The 20,650-nt window shown below is 39.4% G+C and overlaps 1 protein-coding gene across 1 annotated transcript; it reads left to right on the top strand.

The window, feature by feature from the left end:
• The first annotated feature begins 1,225 nt into the window (after nt 1-1,225).
• LOC148801764 (uncharacterized) lies at nt 1,226-19,734 on the top strand. Its single transcript, XM_088900212.1, has 5 exons — nt 1,226-1,363; nt 1,555-2,174; nt 17,257-18,104; nt 18,193-18,309; nt 18,394-19,734. The coding sequence occupies exons 3-5, from the start codon at nt 17,298-17,300 to the stop codon at nt 19,315-19,317; spliced, it is 1,848 nt and encodes a 615-aa protein (XP_088756338.1). The 5' UTR covers nt 1,226-1,363; nt 1,555-2,174; nt 17,257-17,297; the 3' UTR covers nt 19,318-19,734.
• The last annotated feature ends 916 nt before the right edge of the window (nt 19,735-20,650 follow it).

Below are 20,650 nucleotides of genomic sequence, written 5' to 3'. Positions count from 1 at the left end.
AATGACAAGTCTGAATACATCCCCTAATCCATTTGCACCATTTCTCTTAAAATTTACAATGTTCCAACACCATTAAGAGGAAAGACCAATCAACCAAATCAAAAGTTTTATCCAAATCCAATTTGTAAATTGTACCCTTTTATGATGTTCTCAGCCTATTTGTTACAACAAAAGAAAATGGGAAGAATTATGTGGAGATGTTGTGAGCAATCAACACCCAATTTTTGCTCGATTCGTCACCTAAACCTCCAATTTACCTTAAACACCTGATAAAACGTTTTTGATCAATCCAAAACACCTAAAATCCCCCAAAAAGACAAGAATTTTGCCTCAAAAGCCCTCATATCCATTGTTAAAAATGCATGATACCAATTCAATGGCCTTGATCGATCCCCTTCTGCATCTTAATCCTCATATCAGACATTGCCATTAAACCCCATACAACCTAAAATACATACCCAACAAATCTAAACTTAAAATCCCTATGTTTACCCTTTCATCAAGCGAAGATTCCATTTCAACCACTCGCTAGACTGAGACACCCACAACCTAGATCCTCTCGATCCAAGCACACTAAAACACACTAAAACATAGGGATTGAACCAACCAAACTATACGATTGAACCCTAAACACACTAAAACACCTGACCATAAAGTTTGAAACCCGAATTCTCCTGTTTCCCCCTCCACCAAACCAATATTTCATTTTAAACCATTCCCTTAATCCAAATTCCAATGATCTTGACCCCCCTTTAACCAATCAGACATTACCACTACACCAAACACCATATACCCTAAAATACCCATCTATAAAATTTCACCCCAGAATACCTTTGTTTGCCTTTCTATCACACATCGATTTCATTTTTTTGTTAATTCATCACCTAGATTTCATTTCAATTTGAAAGCCCTAGATTGACCAAACTAATGCCCCCTCCCTCTGATCTGCCCGATCTCGGCCCATATGGGCCAATCCAACCCTGCCAATCAACCCAAAATGCCCAGAAATCTTACCACATAAAATTTCAACAAAAAATACCATTGTTTACCCATCCATCTAAAAAAATTCCATTTCGGCCAATCTCACTAGTTGTACATACAAAACCACCCTATGCACTCAGGACCCATCTCAACCATTCACATTTTGACCCATAATCTCAGCCATGCACCCATGAACCCCGGTTGAACCGAAGTTACCCTCGGTTTGACAAAATTACCAAATTACTCCTTGAGAACCACAAAATTACGAAACTGCACTTTAACCCTACCTATAATCCCAACCAAGTTTTCATTCGAAAAGGGGCGGAAATCACCGAAGAACACTGTTTATCCTCTTCATCCTCTTGACAGCGGCGGCGAACAGGTAGCGGCAGCGGTACCCTCTCCTCTGGCTTCTTCTCTCCCTCTCTTCCTTCTTCTTCCTCTTTCTTTTTATTTTTTTAATTTTTATTTTTGGGTTCCTTCCGATCTTCCATTACACACGTTGATTTCCCTCAACCTTTTGGCTTCGCCCAACTCCTCGGCTATGTTCTGTTTCTCTCACCGGTGGAGCAGGACCGAGTAACCAACCATTAGTCGTAGCGTTTCTCTACTCAGTCCAGCCGAATCGCGCACCCAAGAAGATCGTTTCTTCTCACCGAACCCTTGGTCGCAAGCTCCGATCATCCTTATCATTGGGAGACAAACTGTTCAGAGGACTCGAATGTGATTCGCACCCAAAACTATCGTCACTCTGTTAAATCCTTTGGGTGTAATCTCCAGTCACTGTTCATCTCGGGGACCTGGCGACAATCGAACAGAGCGGCGGCGGATCTCAGCCCGGTCTCTCTCATCCTCCATCATCTGTAGCAATCCCGTTCACCGTTTCGGCCTCCCCACCTCATCCTCCAACATATGTTTCACATGACGGCTGAGAAGAGCGCAGGAACCTCGCAGCGGTGACGTCTCCGGTATTCTCCGTCCTTATTTGTGGCCTCTCATCGCACGAAGCCGTCCACACAAAATCTGATGGTTTCCCCTTCAATATTTCCGCCATCTTTCTCAGCGTCGAACTAGAATAACTCCTCCCATTAGCTCTCGGTTGCGAGCTCGTGAATTTCGGTTTTGAACAGTCCGAATCAGTGAGTTCACATCCCACGTTGCATCGTTTCAGACTAGGCTGACATTCAACCCAGGTAAGTTTTGTTTGCATATATTCAATTCAATGATCTCTCTGTTTCTATTCTTAACTTTACATATCTTGCTATATCTTGCTATGTAATGATATTCGGTCGGTTGTCCAAGCTGATAATGAGCTTCTGTCACATAGGTTCTATGAGATTTGAAACCGACCCAGGTTTGCTGCAGTAGTATATCTCTGTGCCACAAAAGTTATTTGTTTATTTTCCCCTATAGGAGATGCTGATTCGACTCTTCATTTTATTTTGCTTATTTTGGCTCATCTATGACTTAGCACATCTATAATCACTTCCTGATAGCATTTGTGGCTCACTACATTGTGGTTCTGTGGAAATTGACTTGCGTATGAATTTCAGTTTAAATAGTTTATTTTGCTTCCCTTGTGAGATGTGAGATGAGTGTCGTGGTTAAAGCCGAGAGGCTGTTCAAATTGGGTTCTTAGACTGTAATAAGGTAATAATAAATCTGTAAGGCAATTTGATATAATGGGAATCAGAAAGGTGTCAATGTGAACTCCCCAGTCAACAGAGATTCTCCCCTTCCTAGATGTAAATAAAGAGGTGGAACAAATAAATAGTATAACTGCAGTGCCAATAAAAAATGATGACAAAACCTGTGATAATGGGACTGCGAATCTGAATAGTTAGCATAGAACTTAAGAAGTGTTGGCAAATTGGGAAAAGTTAGAGAAGAGAGTAGGCTAGTAAATAATGGGTGAATAAATGTATTAGATGGGGTTTTATAAAAAGATAAAAAATATAATTGATAAAAACAAAAGGAGAGAGAAAAAAATATAAAAATGTAACAATAAAAAATTAAAGAACAAAAAAACTAATTAATTAAAAAATTCAAAATAAATAAATAAACAGATAAAATATAAGCAGCGAAAAAGTAAAAAAAACCAAAAAAAAATAAAAATATAGGTAAGTAAAAATTGGTTTTTCTTTTATGTTGGTTTATTCTTGGGTTTGCTATCTTTATTATTATCTTCCTTGTTTGATTGCTTATTTGTTATTGTGCTTATTTGGATTTCCATGTGGGCCCACCTATTAGACTCGGGAGAAGGGTGCCTAACCCCTTCCCTCTCCCATCCAAGTCTTATCAAAACTAGCTAGCCGGTGCCTCGGGCTTTGGAGTCACTATTTGATAAAAATGATTTTGATGCCATTCTTGGAGGTCCCATCACCTCCATTTTCATAACTGATGGGTGGCAACTCCATTTCCGGCCCAAGTGAGTCGTTTTCCGACGCTCACAGACTAGTGACTCCATTGGGGATTTAAACTTATATCCAGTAGGGTGGCTACACTATGAACAATATGGGAGGAAAGAAATTTAAGAGTCCCCTTAGATAAGGAGAGTAGTAGGGAGGCTTTAATTGAGTCCATTACAATTAGAGTAGCCCATTGGTTGAAGTCCTTGGAAACTTTCTCATTAGTGATAGTGGATGATTTGCTTAGAAATTGGCTGAAGCATCCTACAAAAAGAAGATCACCAGTCCATTGTGGTCTCCATTCGATATAAGGTTCATTAAATTTAACTTTGATGGCCGTAGTATAGGGAATCTTGGTTTGTTAGGAATTGAAGGGGTATTCAAAGATGAGGAGGGGAAGAAACTGCTTTTATTCTCAGGTCTGATTGGTGTGGGTGATTCTCTTAGGGTGGATGTTATGGCTACAAAGGGCAAGACTATTAAACATTAGGAAATTAAGCATTGAAGGAGACTCAAAACTAGTAGTGAGATGGTTACAAAGTGAAGAAGGGAAGTTATTCATAAAAAAAAAGTGGAAAAGGGAAGTTGTGGAACTACAATAGTGAGAAGAAAATGCTTAAATGGTTGACCAAGGATATAAAAGTAAGAGTACAATTGTTTACGAGAAGTGCATACTCTTCCACAAATGTGTTGGTTGTTGGAAGGTGTATGCCCTTAGCTCTAATCGAACTAATGTGTTCTGCCATTTATTAGTGAATAAAATTAGATCATTATTATTTCATGTGTGTTTTGGTATGTTTTTGTGCATTACCTATTAAACTGGATATTTATGAGACTTAGTTTAGAATGTTCTCAACTGTTTGATAAACTTGGGGAGTTTATCATGTTAAGTCTGATAATATTATATTGCTAAATTAGTGGGGCAGTCAATCTCAACTGTTAGGGTTTGACCTAAGGTACAATTAGGGGTGTTTACTGAAATACTGAGCAAGGACCATTTTCTAGTTATGCCATGGACCTTGGAAACAGATGGACAAAACTGGAAAGTTGCACTTAACCCTAGTTAATCTTAATTTGGTTGCTTTTGTTGTACTAACATGGGAGATCCTCTGTGGGTCAAAATTTAAATACCTGAGTATGATGAAGTAGTTTGGAATATCACTCGAGTAGACGGTCATTATGATATGATTAACCACTTTGCCAGACAAAGAGAATATCTTGGTTTACGTTCTTTCTAATGGGAACCTAAAGCTACTAGTAGTAGATTTCAATGTGTTTTGAAATCTATTTGCAAAATGTATTTATATTTATAAATAGTTTATTTTATGAAAAATGTTTGCAAAAGGTTTTAATCTCGGGATCCATCTGAGCTGAGAGTATGACATTGCATTTCACAGTCAGGGAAGATGTCCTTCCCTATGAGTAGTGTATAGATATTATGGGCTGAGAAGTTAAGAGGAAAAGTCTTTTGGGCTGAAACTTGATGGGATTATTTCTCATATTAATTTATTGGCTTTGGGCTGAAACTAAAATCCACTTATGTTAAGTGTTGTGACTATTCTAAGCCCAATTAGATTGTGTAAGAGGTTCATTGGGTGTATTTAGTGAATCCGGCCCATGTGGTTCTCTATATGTGCCAAATGCATATGGATTAATGTGAGGACTTGGTGGGCTCCATGCCATACAATATTCGGGTTTGATGGGCTAGTTAATTATATGAATCAAATGACTTGAGCGTAATTGTCCAATTCATGTTAAAAGCTAGTATGACTAGTCACATGACTAGTTTGACTAGGAAATTGGATAATTAGACTATATGGGTCAAATTGAATATAGGCTTGGATCTTTCTTATTTCTAATATGATTAAGAGGGTTTCCAAATTAAAGAACTTCTAATCTAGTTAGAAATCAGATTTGGAAGTCGTAGTGAGAGTGTAAGACTAACTTTTCCAGCTCTATATAAGATAGAGTAGAAGAGAATCTTTCTAGAGATTATCACTTATTCTCAAACCTCCAAGCCCTAGTTCGACCAAGGCTGAATGGGGAGGTTTCTCTCTTTTCTCTCTGATTTTTTTGAGCAAAAACACAAAGGTGCACCATCTTTAGTTCTTGGAGCACACACATAGGTGAATGGAGTGCACATCAATTCACATCAAGTTGCTAGATTGAGTTCTTGGATTTGAGCTGCGTCATCTTCATCTCTAGGGCTCAATTCAGGCTTGAGTTTTGGGCATGAACTATACCACGTTGGGAGCTGCAATTTGTGGTATGAGTATTAGGGTCGGTTCTAATTCAATCTGGACATAAAATTTGGTCATTGAAACCTAGATCAATCCTTGGAGAAAATTGTTTCTCCATCAGAATTTTGAATTCTCCATTCTTGGACTGATAAAAGGTTTAAGATTTACACATGTAAACCCAGCAAGGTTCGACCTTTTTGGGCTCAAATCAGTCCATACAAAATGCAAGGATTGGGAAGAGAAAATTTGTTTTGTCTTAGTTATAAAAAAGATAAGAGAGCTTATCTCTCAGTCTTTGTATTTTACTCTGTACACATACTTTTTCTTATTTAATGAATCTGCAGTTATTGATAAAAAAATGATATCATGTATGTTAAGCACATGCTGGGTATGTACACTTGTACACGTATCCAAGTGACATTACTGCATCCGACAACATGTGGTATAGGGTGCAGGGAAAGGGAGGCTTCTTTGATATAGAACTTATTCAAAGTATATAATGTGGATCATAGTTCATTATTTCTTAGATGGGATTGACCATTTGATAAGATAATTGACTAGTCTAGAAGTCTTCGGAATCGGGAGAAGTAGATACAGCTATTCTTCAATAAAAAAGAGTCTCAGCTGAGTTAACTTTTTTCTTGAAGCCCATCCTTTGTTATTTGTTTATTTATGTTTTTATTTTTTGATCAACAAATTTTATTTATGTTTTTATTAAAACAGTAAGAACATTGTATTAATCTATAGAGGTTTAAGATCCCTGAAACTTAATAGAAGAACCAGAGTTTTTGACTGTTTGTGTCATTCTTAACTTGTAGTTCTATGCCACATCCCTTGTGTTAAATCTCCAAGCCTTTTTTTTAAAGTAAATAAAAGAATTCATTAATAGAAGAAAAAAGAGAATGATACAACTGAAATAAGGTTTTAAGGTAATACCTTATTACAAGTTAGTCATGTATAGTCAAAGGAATATCATGACTGGCAACTATCTTAGCATAATCATTATATGCTGGGAGGCTATTTATTTGTAGTGTAGACTTTTATATTCACAAAATTTGGTAGGCAATCTTTAGATATGATCTGTGGTAGTCCATTCCGTTAGAGACTTGTGAGTGTCAGATATGTTCAAGATGACATAGTAGGTCGCAATATCTGACATGGGCCATTTATAGACTGTTCACAATTGTTTGGCTCTAAAATTCACATAAGAACATCTCTTCTTCTATTTTATGAGAGAAAGTAAAGTATCATTGTATTAAATATGAACAAACTATACAACAAGATAAAGTGCTAAAGGAAACCAGAAAACCTTATTTCGGAATCGGGAGAAGTAGATACAGCTATTCTTCAATAAAAAAGAGTCTCAGCTGAGTTAACTTTTTTCTTGAAGCCCATCCTTTGTTATTTGTTTATTTATGTTTTTATTTTTTGATCAACACATTTTATTTATGTTTTTATTAAAACAGTAAGAACACTGTATTAATCTATAGAGGTTTAAGATCCCTGAAACTTAATAGAAGAACCAGAGTTTTTGACTGTTTGTGTCATTCTTAACTTGTAGTTCTATGCCACATCCCTTGTGTTAAATCTCCAAGCCTTTTTTTTTAAAGTAAATAAAAGAATTCATTAATAGAAGAAAAAAGAGAATGATACAACTGAAATAAGTTGATAAAGTGCTAAAGGAAACCAGAAAACTGTTACCTCTAAACTTGAACCCCACCCTGCTTTACAAAAAGATTATAATGTACAAAAAATGACTCAAAACCTATACTCCTAACCAAGAAAACATCTTCCCCACAATTTTCTGAAAATGGAGTCAGCAGAACTTGTCTTATTTTTGAAAGCCCAACTGTTTCTTTCTTGCTATGGACACAAAAAAACCACTGCTGGGTTAAATTCTCAACTAATCTTCCTCTTTTACTGAATCCCTCCACTCTCCAACCTTTTACAAAATCCTGTACTGAACCTGGGCAGCAACTTTTCACTTCAAATAATTGTGAGGTTCTGTTCCAGATCTCTGAAGAAAATTCGCAGTGAAATAATAGATGATTCACTGTTTCCAGATGTCCTTCGCATAGGACACAGTTATTTGAATCCAGCAGAGCACCTTTCCGAGAGAGGTTATCCCTTGTAAGTATTCTGTTGAGGTAAGCCATCCATACAAAAAAAGAAATCTTTGAAGGCACATTTTTACTCCAAATGATGTGGGTTGGAAATGAAAGTCCTTCTGAACTGTCCACTGCTTTTTAAAATGATTCGACTGTAAACTTTCCAGTCTTCTCCCACCTCCAGATTCTACTATCAGCCCTTGTTGCCTCCACTTGAGTACTGTAAAGGAGTTGCAGAAGTTCCATCCACTCCTCCACTTTCCAATCATTTAGATTCCTCCTGAATTGTGGGATCCAAACCACATTATCATCTTGAATTTAAGCTCCTTGAAAAGAGACATTCTTAGGATGCTTATAACCCTAAAGAGCATTAATAATTTCTTGATTTCTTGATTTCTTCTTGTTATTTCCTTTTTGTACCAGAAGAATTAAGGGCATTAATAATTTCTTCTTTCTTAAAGCTAAGCAGCTGCACACATGGGTGGAGTGCCTGTCCAAGACACTAGATTTTGGAAATTTCCATGTCAGAGTGTAAAAGTTATGTCACAGTGTCTGCATGATTTAGATCTTAGAAACATGAACAGAACCATGCTTGCAAATTTTAGAAGATATTAAGATGGGGATTATTTATTGAGTTTCTATCTACATTAAAGAGTGGTCCTTTTGGGTGGTGCTATAGTAGATTCGAGATTTGAACTTGGAAAAATTAGCCTTCATCTTTATAGAATGCAAAGAACCTATGGGTTTAGAAACATAGAAAAGCTTTCTGGATGATACACGAAAATCTATTATGGTCTTTTTTAAATCCAACCCAGCCTGGACTGATGATCTATTTGCAAGTCTATCAGAAAACATTATTTACATTGAATTTGGAAAAGAATGTTTGCATTGTTTCCAAAGAAAATAGTTGGCTATTTATCATCAGTTTTCATAGGTGCCTTGTTGTGGTTGAGCAATTGTCCAGATGGGTGCATGTGATGAAATGTTTTTAGGTTGCCAACTCATTTCACTCTTGTTTTTCTTTCTCCTTGTTGTGTATCTTGCTTTTACTAGATTTCTTCTGTCTTGGTTGCTCACTAGTTTCTCCACTCTAAAATTTAATGTAAAGAAAATGTAAAAGTTAATCTCAATTTAAAGCAAATGAAAAATAGGCTTTTATCTTAATAGAATGCAAAGAAACCTATGAGTTTAGAAACATAGAAAAGCTTTCTGGATGATACATGTAAATATATTAAGGTCTTTTTTCAAATCCAAGCCCACGTGGATCAATGATCTATTTGCAAGTCTATCATCAAGGATTATTTACATTGAATTTGTAAAAGAAATTTTTGCATCATTTCCAAAGTAAAAAAGCTAGCTATCTATCTTCAATACTCATGGATGTCTTGGAGTGGTTGAACAATTGTCCAGAATGATCTTATGGTGCAATTCCCAACACTCTAATTGTTATCAAACCATAAGGCTGAACCTGTTTCAAGTTTTGGCTTGCCCTCAGAACATGGGTTAAACTAGGACTTTGGTTTCAAAGGGGGTTGAGAGATTTTGAATGTGAATCCCTTATTCTCCTAATCTCTTCCTTTACACACAAATAATACATGAGTGAGCTTGGGAATAGCAAGTGATGCTTGCTGTGAGAGAGGGAGGATGGAAGTGAGAGTACAACGGGTTAAGAGAGGGGATGGGTTTGTGGCTGCAGGACAGTGGAGGAGAATACTGAAGTTTGAAGCCAAGGAGTTTCTGCTTGAAGAGCTGAAAAACAAAGGTGGGGCAAGTTTGAAGATTAGGGAAGGGAAGAAGGCCACAGTGCTGCTGCAAGGTATGGAAGTGATTGATTGGTTCAGGGAGTATGTGAATGAAGCATGCCTCAAAGGTAAACAAAGAAACTGGAAGGAATTGAGAACTCAAGAAGGGAAGAGGTATGTTGTAGAATGCAGAAGAAGCTGTAAAGGGGGTTACTTAGCTCTCTCTGAATTCTTTGGGAAAGAAAGGAGGCAACTAGTCTGCTTTCCTGAAGGTAGACAGGGTCTTGGATGGAAGAAAATCAATAGAAAACTGGAAGAGTTTCATCACTACGTGGAAACCTTGCGATTGGATCTACTGAAGGAGAATGGTAAAACCATCAAACTCTCAACTGAAGATGATGACCAGGTCCAAGAGCTACTAGCCTTTGGACAGAACAGGCTGGTTGGCTATTCCAGGAGAGAAGAGTGGGAAGATAAAAGGGAAGTTTATTCTAACACCTTTTGAGAACAGTAAAGCTGTGCTTGATCTGACTGAAGATAAGTTAGAGCTCTCAGCTATAAATTTTCAATCTGTTTATGGTGTGATTACAATATCTAAGTGGAACTTTTCATCCAACTCTAAAGAGTTCTTCACTGAGGATGGGGTGGTGATATGAGTTCTTGGTCTGCCCTTTCATTTGTGGAAACAGGAAGTGGCCGCATCCATTGCACTGTTATGTGGTGGTAAGCTTGCCAGAGCTTTTTGGGGGGACCTTCGATCAGCAGCTCTCCTATTGAATGGAGTGAAACCAGAAGATATACCCAGAAAAGTGGAGATAAACGTTGAAGGTTGCATCTACTCAGTCTGGCTGGCCTCCTCCATAGAAGCTACACCATGGAGGGAGGCTCACAAGGAAGGGGATGAGAAGGTTGAAGAAGAGGCCCTACGTGGAACAAGGAGAGTGGTAATCTCAAAGGCTGATCAGTCTTTCACCGATTTGGGTAAGCAAAAACTGGAGACTTTAAAAGAGAAGGGGCAAATGGGTGGTCAAATACGTGGAATGCAAGCTATCAGTAGGGAGTGCAGTATTTCTTATGCGCAGATGGTTAAAGGCGGTAAGAGGGAGATTTTAAATTCAAATTATGAAGGAAGATTAAAGGTTTCAGACTAGGTCGAACCAAAAAAGGGTGAACTTGAGCCGGGTGTCCCAGGCATTGAGTGTGAAGTGGTAAAGCTTCACGTGCCATTGCAAGTTAGCACACGTGGGCCTCAAAAAAGTGCTGGGCTTGTTAAAAAAACCAAGAGTGGGCCGTGTCCTCTTAAGTCGGCCCAGATCAAGCCTCACTTAAAGAGGGCACGTGACTCACTTAAGTCACACGCGCTTGGGAAGGGGGAGTCTCCAATAGATGGTAAAAACCATCTATTTTCTTCTCCTTTTAGCCCTTGCTCTCATATTCGCGCACCAGTTGTAGGTTCGGCCACTTCGTCGCTACAGTGGCTTCCGACCAAGAAGGAAAACCATTTACCCTTGGTTAGGCGGAATACCAGAAGCAGAAATCTGCGGGATCTAGACCTTGTTGAAGACAGTGCTTACTTAGGTGAAGAAGTTAGTTCAGCGAAGGTCTCCAGCTCGTTACAGTGGAGACCCTCGAAGAAGTTGCCGCTTGAGAAGCAGGATCGCCGTAATCTCAGGAGTGTGAAGAGCAGTGAGGTCTTCAACTCTGATTCGGAAAGATTGACAGACGATGAAGATTTTGTTGTTTTTGGTTCAGATTTTGAAGACACTGTTAGCTTGGGAAGTATCGATCTCCAAAAGCCAAGAGATATATTGGAAGAGGATAGTCTAAACACCGAACTGTTATTCCTTGAGGAGGAGATGGATCCGCATGATTCTGGTACTATCAAAACACAGAGAAGAGTGAGCCTTAGCATCGGAGAACAAATCTCACCCAATCTGGGTATGCCATACAAAAGACAGGTGGAGTTGGAAACACCGAAAGAGGTAGGGCAGAGTGCATCCCGACCAATAGACGAGTCTATCCCATATGTGCAGCTTAGTCAGGACATCAGGCCAGAGAGACAGGAGTCATTCTTGGAGCCTTACAAAAGGAATTACGCAGAGGGAAAGAGAAGTGAAGCTTTCTTGATTGTAGAGGGTGCAACCACCTATGCTAATTCCAGGTAAGCCTGTCCATTTGGGTTTAGATACTAATTTGGGTTCTCTGCTTGTAACAGATGTCCTAGAATCCTGACCAAACCAACTAGTTGGTAGTAAGGAAGTGGCCATTGACAATGATGGAGTCCAATCAGAGAAGAGAGTTGGCTTGTTAGAAAGGAAACAAGAGGAGCTAGAATGGATTTGGGAGCGGATTTGTGCCCTGCTAGAGGAATATAAACAGGAGGAAATGTCAGAGGTGGCTCCAAAAAACCTTGAATCAGAGGCAAGAACCAATAGATTGAGGCAGGAATTAGGAAAGGCAGTGGGAAACAAGGGTAGGAAAAAGAAGAAACTGTCTGAAGTAGAGAGATTAATTATGGACATCGAAGGGGATATCGAGTTCAGTGGTAGAGGGGAAAGAAAGAGGGGTTCTAAATGAAGGAACACTTTACTGGAGGGCTAAATTGTTGAAAGGTAATGAAGATCATAAGCTGGAATGTAAGGGGTTTGGGTAGTGCCAGAAAAAGGAGATCGATTAAGGAATTACTTAGAAGAGAAAGACCTGATATTGTGATGTTGTAGGAGACAAAATTAGCTGAATTGGATAGAAGGTGGGTCAGGGAGATCTGGAAAATAAGAGGGGTAAGATGGTGCTTAGCTTCGTCGTGGGGGGCATCGGGGGGAATAGTAACTTTGTGGAGGGAGGACTTCGGAGAACCAGTAGAGGAGCTAATAGGAAACTTCACTGTATCCCTAAAATTCAGAATGGTGGAAGATGGATTTACTTGGGTGCTAACAAATATGTATGGTCCAAATAATCATAGAGAGAGGAATGAGCTTTGGAAGGAGCTTCATGGGATTCAAGGTTTGTGGGAAGGTCCTTGGTGTTTGGGGGGTGATTTTAATACAATAAGATTCACAAATGAGTCAAATAATCATAGGCAGACCATTACAACTAGTATGAGGAAGTTCAATGACTTCATAAATTCCTTTGAATTACGGTTTCCTCTACTACAGGCTACCTACACTTGGTCCAACTTCTAAGAAAACTCAATCTGCTCAAAACTTGACAGGTTCCTATTTAATGAGGGTTGGGAAAGCCACTGGAGAGGTTTGGTGGCTAAGGCTCTACCTAGGATAACCTCTGATCATTACCCTATAGAAGTAGGACAAGAACCTCTTGGCAATGAACCTAAACCATTCAGGTTTGAAAATATGTGGTTGACACACCCGGACTTCTTGCTAAGGTTAAGGAATGATGGAGTGAAGTGAAATGGGAAGGGGTTAGATTCCACAAAAAACTAAAAAGGTTGAGAGGCAAATTAAAAGAATGGAATAAGGTTCATTTTGGAAGAGTGGAGGAGGTAAAAGCTAGATTATTGGTTCAGATTGAGGAGTTAGATGCAAAAGAATCCCAAGGGATGATGGATGAGCAAGACAGAGGAATGAGGAGGAAACTGAAAAAGGAGCTAGAGGAGACTTTGTTGAGGGAGGAGATTTCTTGGAGACAAATCCAGACATAAGTGGATCAAGGAAGGGGATGGGAATACCAAATTTTTTCATGATTTGGCTAATGGGAGAGGAAGTAAAAATTTGATACTAAAGCTTGAGGTTGAGGGTGTGGAGATAACCTCTCAAGAGGAGATTGCCAGTAGGATTGTGGATCACTTCAAATCCATCTATCAAAGACCATTAGAGAATCAGTTAATAGTAGGGGAAGAGAATTGGCCAACTTTGAACCAAACAGATAAGTGATGGCTGGAAAGAATGATTGAAGAAGAGGAAATTAAACAAGCTGTTTTTTCTATGGATAGGGCTAAATCACCGGGCCCTGACGGATTATCAGGACTGTTGGGACATAGTCAAAGAAGACTTAATTGGATTATTTAGAGAATTTGAGGATGAAAATTTTGTGAGTCCTAGAATCAATGCCACCTTTATAGCCTTAATTTTCAAAAAGAATGATGCCAAACACCCCAAAGATTTTCGGCCAATTAGCCTGGTGACAAGCATTTACAAGATTCTGGCAAAAGTGCTCTCTAGGAGGATCAAAGTTGTCCTCCCCTCTCTCGTTAGCCAAGCACAAGGAGCCTTTATTCAGGATAGACAAATTATAGATCGGATCCTTATTGCAAACGAGAGTGTGGAAGAGATAAGGAGATCGGGCAGGAAAGGATTTGTTTGCAAACTAGACTTGGAGAAAGCCTATGACTTAGTGGATTGGAATTTTCTGTTGGAGATGTTGAGAAGATGTGGTTTTGGGGATAAATGGTGTAAGTGGATAAGATGATGCTTGCACTCTTGTCGTTATTCAATGCTGGTGAATGAGATGGTTAAGGACTTTTTTCCAGCCAATAGAGGCTTAAGACAAGGGGATCCACTCTCCCCTTTCCTCTTTACACTTGTTGCTGATGTTTTTAGTAGGATGATTTCCAAAGCAGATGAGGAGGGCCAAATAAAGGGATGGAGAATAGGGAGCAGAGGCATTCCAGTAACTCACCTTCAGTTTGCTGATGATATTGTTATTTTTTGTGAAGGGAATGAGTTAAGCAAAGTGGAGAACCTTAAGATCTTAATAAGTACCTTTGAGAGGGTCTCCAACTTGAAGGTAAATCTTGATAAAAGTTGTGTGGCTGGAGTAAACTTGGAGAATAGGGAGATTGAATCCATTGCAGAATGCTTATGTTGCAATATTTCTTCTTGGCCTTTGACATACTTAGGACTACCCTTAGGAGCCAACCCTAAAGAAAGTAGTTTCTGGGCCCCTATTGTGGAGAAATTTGATAAGTGCTTGGCGGCTTGGAAACAGAATTACATTTCAATAGGGAGTAGGCTGACTTTAATTAAGGCTACACTTGCCAACCTTGCAACCTACTTCCTTTCTGTGTTTAGGATCCCTCCAAGGGAGGCGAAGAGAATGAGGGACTTTCTATGGGAACCAGGAGAGGTGAAAAAGGATCACTTGATCAGATGGGAGATAGTTAACAAACCAAAGGAAGAAGGGGGTTTAGGGATAGGGAACATAGTGTTGAAGAATGTAGCCCTTCTAGGGAAGTGGCTATGGAGATGGCCCTGAGAGAGAGAGAGATTATGGCATGAGGTGGTGGCAAGCTTTCATGGTTGTGCAGGAAATGGTTGGGATTCTGGGATATCTCGTCGAGCTACCCTTACTACACCTTGGAAGGCTATACATGGTATTATCCCTCGCTTCCTCAATTTCATCAGGTATGATGCTTGCTCTGGTAATGTTAATCTTTTCTGGGAGGATATTTGGGTGGGTACTCAACCCCTCAAAGATTGTTTCCCTTCGCTCTATTCCTTTTCCTTTACAAACATGAGCCAATTGCAACTTTTCTCCCGAGCCCGTTAAACCTCTTATCTTTAAACTGGGACTTTGGATTTCGTAGAGGGTTAAGGGATGGTGAGTCGAATTGTGTTATTGAGCTAATTCATTTACTAGAATCCGTTTGCTTGGACCCCACTTCTTCTGATCAACGGATTTGGACTCCTCTTCCAAAAGGTATTTTTACTTGCTCTTCTTTTCTAAAATCCCTCAGTTCTAACCCCTCTTCCCAAGGATTCCCTGTCAAAGAAGTCTGGGCGTGACCTATTCCCCCAAAAATTGCTGTATTCTGCTGGGAAGTCTTCTATGGGAAGATCAATACTTTGGAAAACTTACAGAAAAAGAGACCTTCGCTTTGTCTTTCCCCAAATTGGTGTTCCTTGTGTAAGGCCGAGAATGAGGACTGTGTCCATTTGCTGATCTCCTGTTCCTTTGCTACAGCTATTGGAGGTGGAGCCTTTGTCTATTTGGAGGTAGGTGGTCTCTGCCTTCTGATTTAAGCTTGTTATTCAACCCATCTGTTTTTGTTTGGCACACTAGAAGAGGTAAGGTCATGTGGAGATGTGTCAGGGCAGCCACTCTGTGGACTCTTTGGGAGGAAAGGAATGCAAGAATTTTTTTAGAGAAAGAAAGAGGGTTAGATGAAATGAAGGATTGTATCCTAACAAGAGCAATCCTTTGGCTGAAAACTGTGGATATCTTTGATGACTTCTCCTTTGATGATTTGTGGAGAAATTGGCTAGTAATATAGCCAACACTTCAACAAAGAAGGAGAGAATTCTATCAAAATGGGTTCCGCCTTTGGAAGGTGTCATTAAGTTGAGCTTTGATGGAAGCAGCCAAGGCAATCCCGGGCCTTCAGGTATAGGGGGTATCCTGTGAAATAAGGACAACAACATAATTTCCCTATTCTTAGGACCGGTGGAAGTGGGGGATTCCACAAGGGCAGAAATATTTGCTGCAGTACAAGGAATTCAGATTGCCAACCAGCTTGGGGTGGATCATCTCCTAGTTGAAGGGGACTCTCAGGTGGTAACCAGGTGGCTCCTAAACTTGGATACCACCATTTGGGGCTACAAAGATCCCATCAAAAAAGTAAAGTGGTTAACTAGCAATATGAGAGTTGAGGTAAAATGGGTTAGTAGGTCTGCTAATTCTTTGGCTGATGCTCTAGCCAAACAGGGGGTTTCTAGCGAAGATTTTTTTTGTGCTTCTATGTAAGTTGTTATTAATTCGGAAATCTGTACTTAACCAGCCCGGAGAGGTTGCAACTCGTACCTTTCCAGGAGGACTTTGTACTATTTTTATTGCTGATTTATAAAATCATTTCAATTATCAAAAAAAAAAACAATTGTCCAGATAGGCGCATGTGATGAAATATTTTTACATTGCTGACTCACTTCACTCTTATTTCTCTTTCTCCTTGTTGTGTATCTTGCTTTTACTAGATTTCTTCTGTCTTGGTTGCTCACTAGTTTTTCCTCTCTAAAATTTAAAGTAAAGAAAATGTAAAAGTTAATCTCAATTTAAAGCAAATGAAAAATAGGCCTTTATCTTAATAGAATGCAAAAAAACCTATGAGTTTAGAAACATAGAAAAGCTTTCTGGATGATACATGTAAATATATTAAGGTCTTTTTCAAATCCAAGTCCATGTGGATCAATGATCTATTTGCAAGTCTATCATCAAGGATAGGCGCATGTGATGAAATATTTTTACATTGCTGACGCACTTCACTCTTATTTCTCTTTCTCCTTGTTGTGTATCTTGCTTTTACCAGATTTCTTCTGTCTTGATTGCTTGCTAGTTTCTCCCATCTAAAATTTAAAATAGCAAATGAAAAAGTTAATCTCAGTTTAAAGTGAAGCAAATGAAACATTTTCTTAATAGAAATATAGAATGAAAAGAAACCTATGGGTTTTGAAACATAGAAAAGCATTCAAGATGATACACTTAAATCTATTATTGTCTTTTTTAATTCCAAGCCAATCCTGGATTGATGGTCTAGTTGCAAGCCTATCAGCAAGGATATTTACATTAAATTTGTAAAAGAAATGTCATAGCTGTCTATTTATCATAAAAAAATCATGGTTGCCTTGGAGTGGTTGAGCAATTGTCCAAATAGGCATATGTGATGAGATATTTCTGAGTTACTGATCCATTTGAATCTTACTTATCTTTCTCCTTGTTGTGTATCTTGCCTTTACCCAATTTCTTCTGTCTTTTTGCTCATTAGTTTCTCCTCTCTAAAATTTAAGTAATGAAAAAAGTTAATTTCAATTTTCTTGCCAAATAGATATACTTGGAAGCTCGGTGCCTCGGTGGCATAGGTAGGCCATGGCTAATGGGGAAAACAAGAAGAAAGACAAGCATTCTGTTGAAGATCCATCTAAACCATTGCCATCTGGAAGGGAAACTCCAAAGCCTTTAAAGCCAAAACCTAAAATTGTGAAAAAATCTCCCAATCAGAACTCTGGAAAAATGAAAGAAGCCAATGGAACTTCACAGGTTCAGGAGAAAACCAAGAAGAAGAAGACAAACACACAGGAAGTCAAGAAAGATAAAGTTGCTACCACAAAGAAGAGCACAGAGGAAGGGAAGAAAGATAAGGTTACTGCCACAAAAAAGAGCACACAGGAAGGCAAGAATGATAAGGTTACTGCCAGCACACAGGAAGATGAAAAGAAGCCACATTCACAGGAAGGAAACAAAGGAGAAGGTGATGAAAAGAAGCCACGTTCACAGGAAAGAAACAAAGAAGAAGGTGATGAAAAGACGCCACGTTCACGGGAAAGAAACAGAGGAGAAGGTGATGAAAAGATGCCGTGTTCACAGGAAAGAAACAAAGGAGAGAGTATTAACAATCAAAAACATAATGAAAAAATCCACAGAGATCAAAAAGACAAAGAAAAACTTGGTGGTTTGATCTTCATGTGCAATGCAAAGACCAAGCCAGATTGTTTCCGCTATTGGGTCATGGGTGTCCCAGCAAACAAGCAAGAGCTTGTCATGGGAATCAAACCAGGTCTAAAACTTTTCCTCTATGATTTTGATCTCAAGCTTCTGTACGGAATCTACCAAGCGGCTTCTTCCGGTGGCAAAAAGCTTGAGCCAGCTGCTTTTGGCGGGGAATTCCCGGTTCAGGTTCCATTCGTTGGCCTTTGTGCATGCTTTTTCTTCTTTGCAGAGACATAGCTGACAATTTTTACATGTTGGTGACTGTTTCCTACAGGTGAGGTTCAAGGTTCACAAAGATTGCCTCCCGCTGCCAGAAAATGTTTTTAAGAAGGCAATCAAGGACAACTACAATGAAAAGAACAAGTTTAAGACTGAGCTTACCATCCAGCAAGTGAGAAACACACCTTCTGGGAGCCCATTGATTACTGTTTCCTCATAATTCTCTATTTGACAGTGACCCAATGTGCTCTTGCAGGTAAAGAAGCTCATGGATCTTTTCCGACCTGTACCAGATTTCCAATCAAATGCCCGCTCTTTCATTCAATCATCCCAGCCAGTACCTCTCCCACAGCCAATACCTGCAGAAGCTTTTGAGGGCAGAAGAGAGCTTCCACCCCAGGTACTCAGGGAACCTTTCATGCGAGACCCCTACTCCCCTAATGAGGCTAGGAGGCATTTAATGGCATCTGATCATGAAAGGGAGCAGCTTTCTAGGCATCCTACCTCGGCACACAGAGAGATGATCTCTACACAAAAAGAGGCAGTTGATCGTGATCCACTTTTTTTGAGTGAGAAGGAGTATCGACTTTATGGTCTTCAAGGGAGACGGCAAACCTCTAATCCTCCTATTTATCCTAATGCTCCCTCAGTGGACCCTTACCAGAAGGATTATGGAGGGGAACAGCTTCTGGGGCAACCTGCGCCTGTACACACAGAAACAGGATCTAGGCAAGAGGTGCCTCGTCGTGATCTACTCTTTCTAAGTGAGAAAGATTACCGGACTTATGGTCTTGCGCGAGAGCCACCACCATCAACACTGTCTACTGCTTCCACTGTAGACCCTTATACAAGGGAGTCAAATTATCCTTATCATTATAGTGCTGCAGCTGCTGCTGTTGCATCCTCAGATGCATATTCTCTTTTACCTAGGAGGGAAGTAACCTCTTCGGAGGCTTATCCTTTGGTCCCAAGGAGAGAGAGTTATGATTATCTAGAAACAGGCACCACTGATTACTTCAGGAGAAGACCTGATGAAGTTGAAGCTTCATATTCAGCATATGCTTCAAGTGCTCTCTCAGATTACAACCAGAGGCACCATCATTTGAGCGGCAAACCTGAGCTTGCATCAACATCAGTTTCATCTCGATACTCATTTGCTGGTCCACCTTCTTACCGCTAAGGCCATAACCCCCATCCCCCCCACACCCACCCCCAAGCATTATAAAAAAAGAAAAAAACTAAACTAAGAAGAAAATAGAAGCCCCTATCTCCTCTCCAACTGTGTTCTGTTTACTGTATGGACATCATCAAGTCCCTCTCCTTTGTAGGCAGTTTGTTACTTTATTCAGTTTTGATGTTACATTTATTTTCCTGACTTGACATATTTGATCTTCTTGGAAGCATAGGCGCGAGCCATGCAACTATATTTTTAGACCTGGAACTGGAATCGTAGATTGGTAGTTAAATCGGATCATCTAGATGTTATAAACTGGAGTGGGACGCCTCTGGGTAATCCCAATCTTGTGTACTCTTGCTCTCAGATGTACCTTTAGAATCTTGTTAGGAGTTTAGCTCACTTAAAGTGTTCTTTTTTTTTTGGGTTGTGTAGCGTGTTCTGAGACCATCTGCAGATTGTTCCGAGCAACATGATATTTCGATTTTTGTTCAAGGTAAAATATTGTGGCCTTGTTTTTTTTTTTTTGCAACTGTAGATTTCATAACGCTGCTCTACCTTTTCCAAATTTGTTATATATCACACACTTAAAAATCTACATTCATTCATTGTACTTAAAAAGTGTATGATGTTCACAGCATGTGGTAAACATGTGGTTTCAAGTTTATTGGTATTTTTTTTTAGTTTTTTTTTTCAAAACTTGTTCCTCCACCCCCTAAACCAGTCAGATCCCTTATACACCCTCTGTAGCGTACCCTGATATGATATGTATCGGCCGGGCTGAATGTGTCATTTTTTTTAACCTTGGTTTCAAGTTTCAACCACGCCAGGAGCCCTAGCAACCGTACCATGCCTGTAGGAGACCACAATACTGAACACCTAATTAAGACCTGTGTGGTTTGCAGGTCTGGAATTGGAATAGCCCATTCCAATTCCAACTATTTGGTTGGGTGGAATAGGAATCCCATTTCCATTTTTGCTGGAATGGCCATTCCCTGCTCTTCCCTTGGGAATTAAATCACATTTCTGCTGATTTCAATTTTCATTCCTTCTGAACCAAATAGACTATGAGAATGGACTAATCTGGTTTTGATTCTAAAGGATTTTGATTCCGGTCCCAATTTTTGCTGTAAATCAAATAGACTTTTAGTTTTCTTCCTTCCCCACCCCCCAAAAAAAATAGTTGAATGTTTAACATTACATGAGCCCCTCTATTGACAGTTAGAGATTTTTCTTACTCTGTATGATAATTTTTCATTGCGCTTTTGTTCATAACATGAATCAAAGGGTGGATATGATGTGCCTTGTATCGGGTGTATGGTATCGTATCTTTTGAAAA

Source organism: Nelumbo nucifera, chromosome 3 (genome assembly GCF_055504915.1).
Source record: "Nelumbo nucifera cultivar China Antique chromosome 3, China Antique-T2T, whole genome shotgun sequence".
Classification (NCBI taxonomy): domain Eukaryota; kingdom Viridiplantae; phylum Streptophyta; class Magnoliopsida; order Proteales; family Nelumbonaceae; genus Nelumbo; species Nelumbo nucifera.
The sequence above is the reverse complement of the archived record's forward strand: the minus strand, read 5'-3'. Positions and strand labels throughout refer to the sequence as shown.

Coding starts and splice junctions, on each gene's coding strand:
- LOC148801764 (XM_088900212.1), top strand. CDS start 17,298: ATGGCTAATGGGGAAAACAAGAAGAAAGACAAGCATTCTGTTGAAGAT. Junction 18,105..18,192: donor GCGGGGAATTCCCGGTTCAG/GTTCCATTCGTT, acceptor TGTTTCCTACAG/GTGAGGTTCAAGGTTCACAA. Junction 18,310..18,393: donor CTGAGCTTACCATCCAGCAA/GTGAGAAACACA, acceptor GTGCTCTTGCAG/GTAAAGAAGCTCATGGATCT.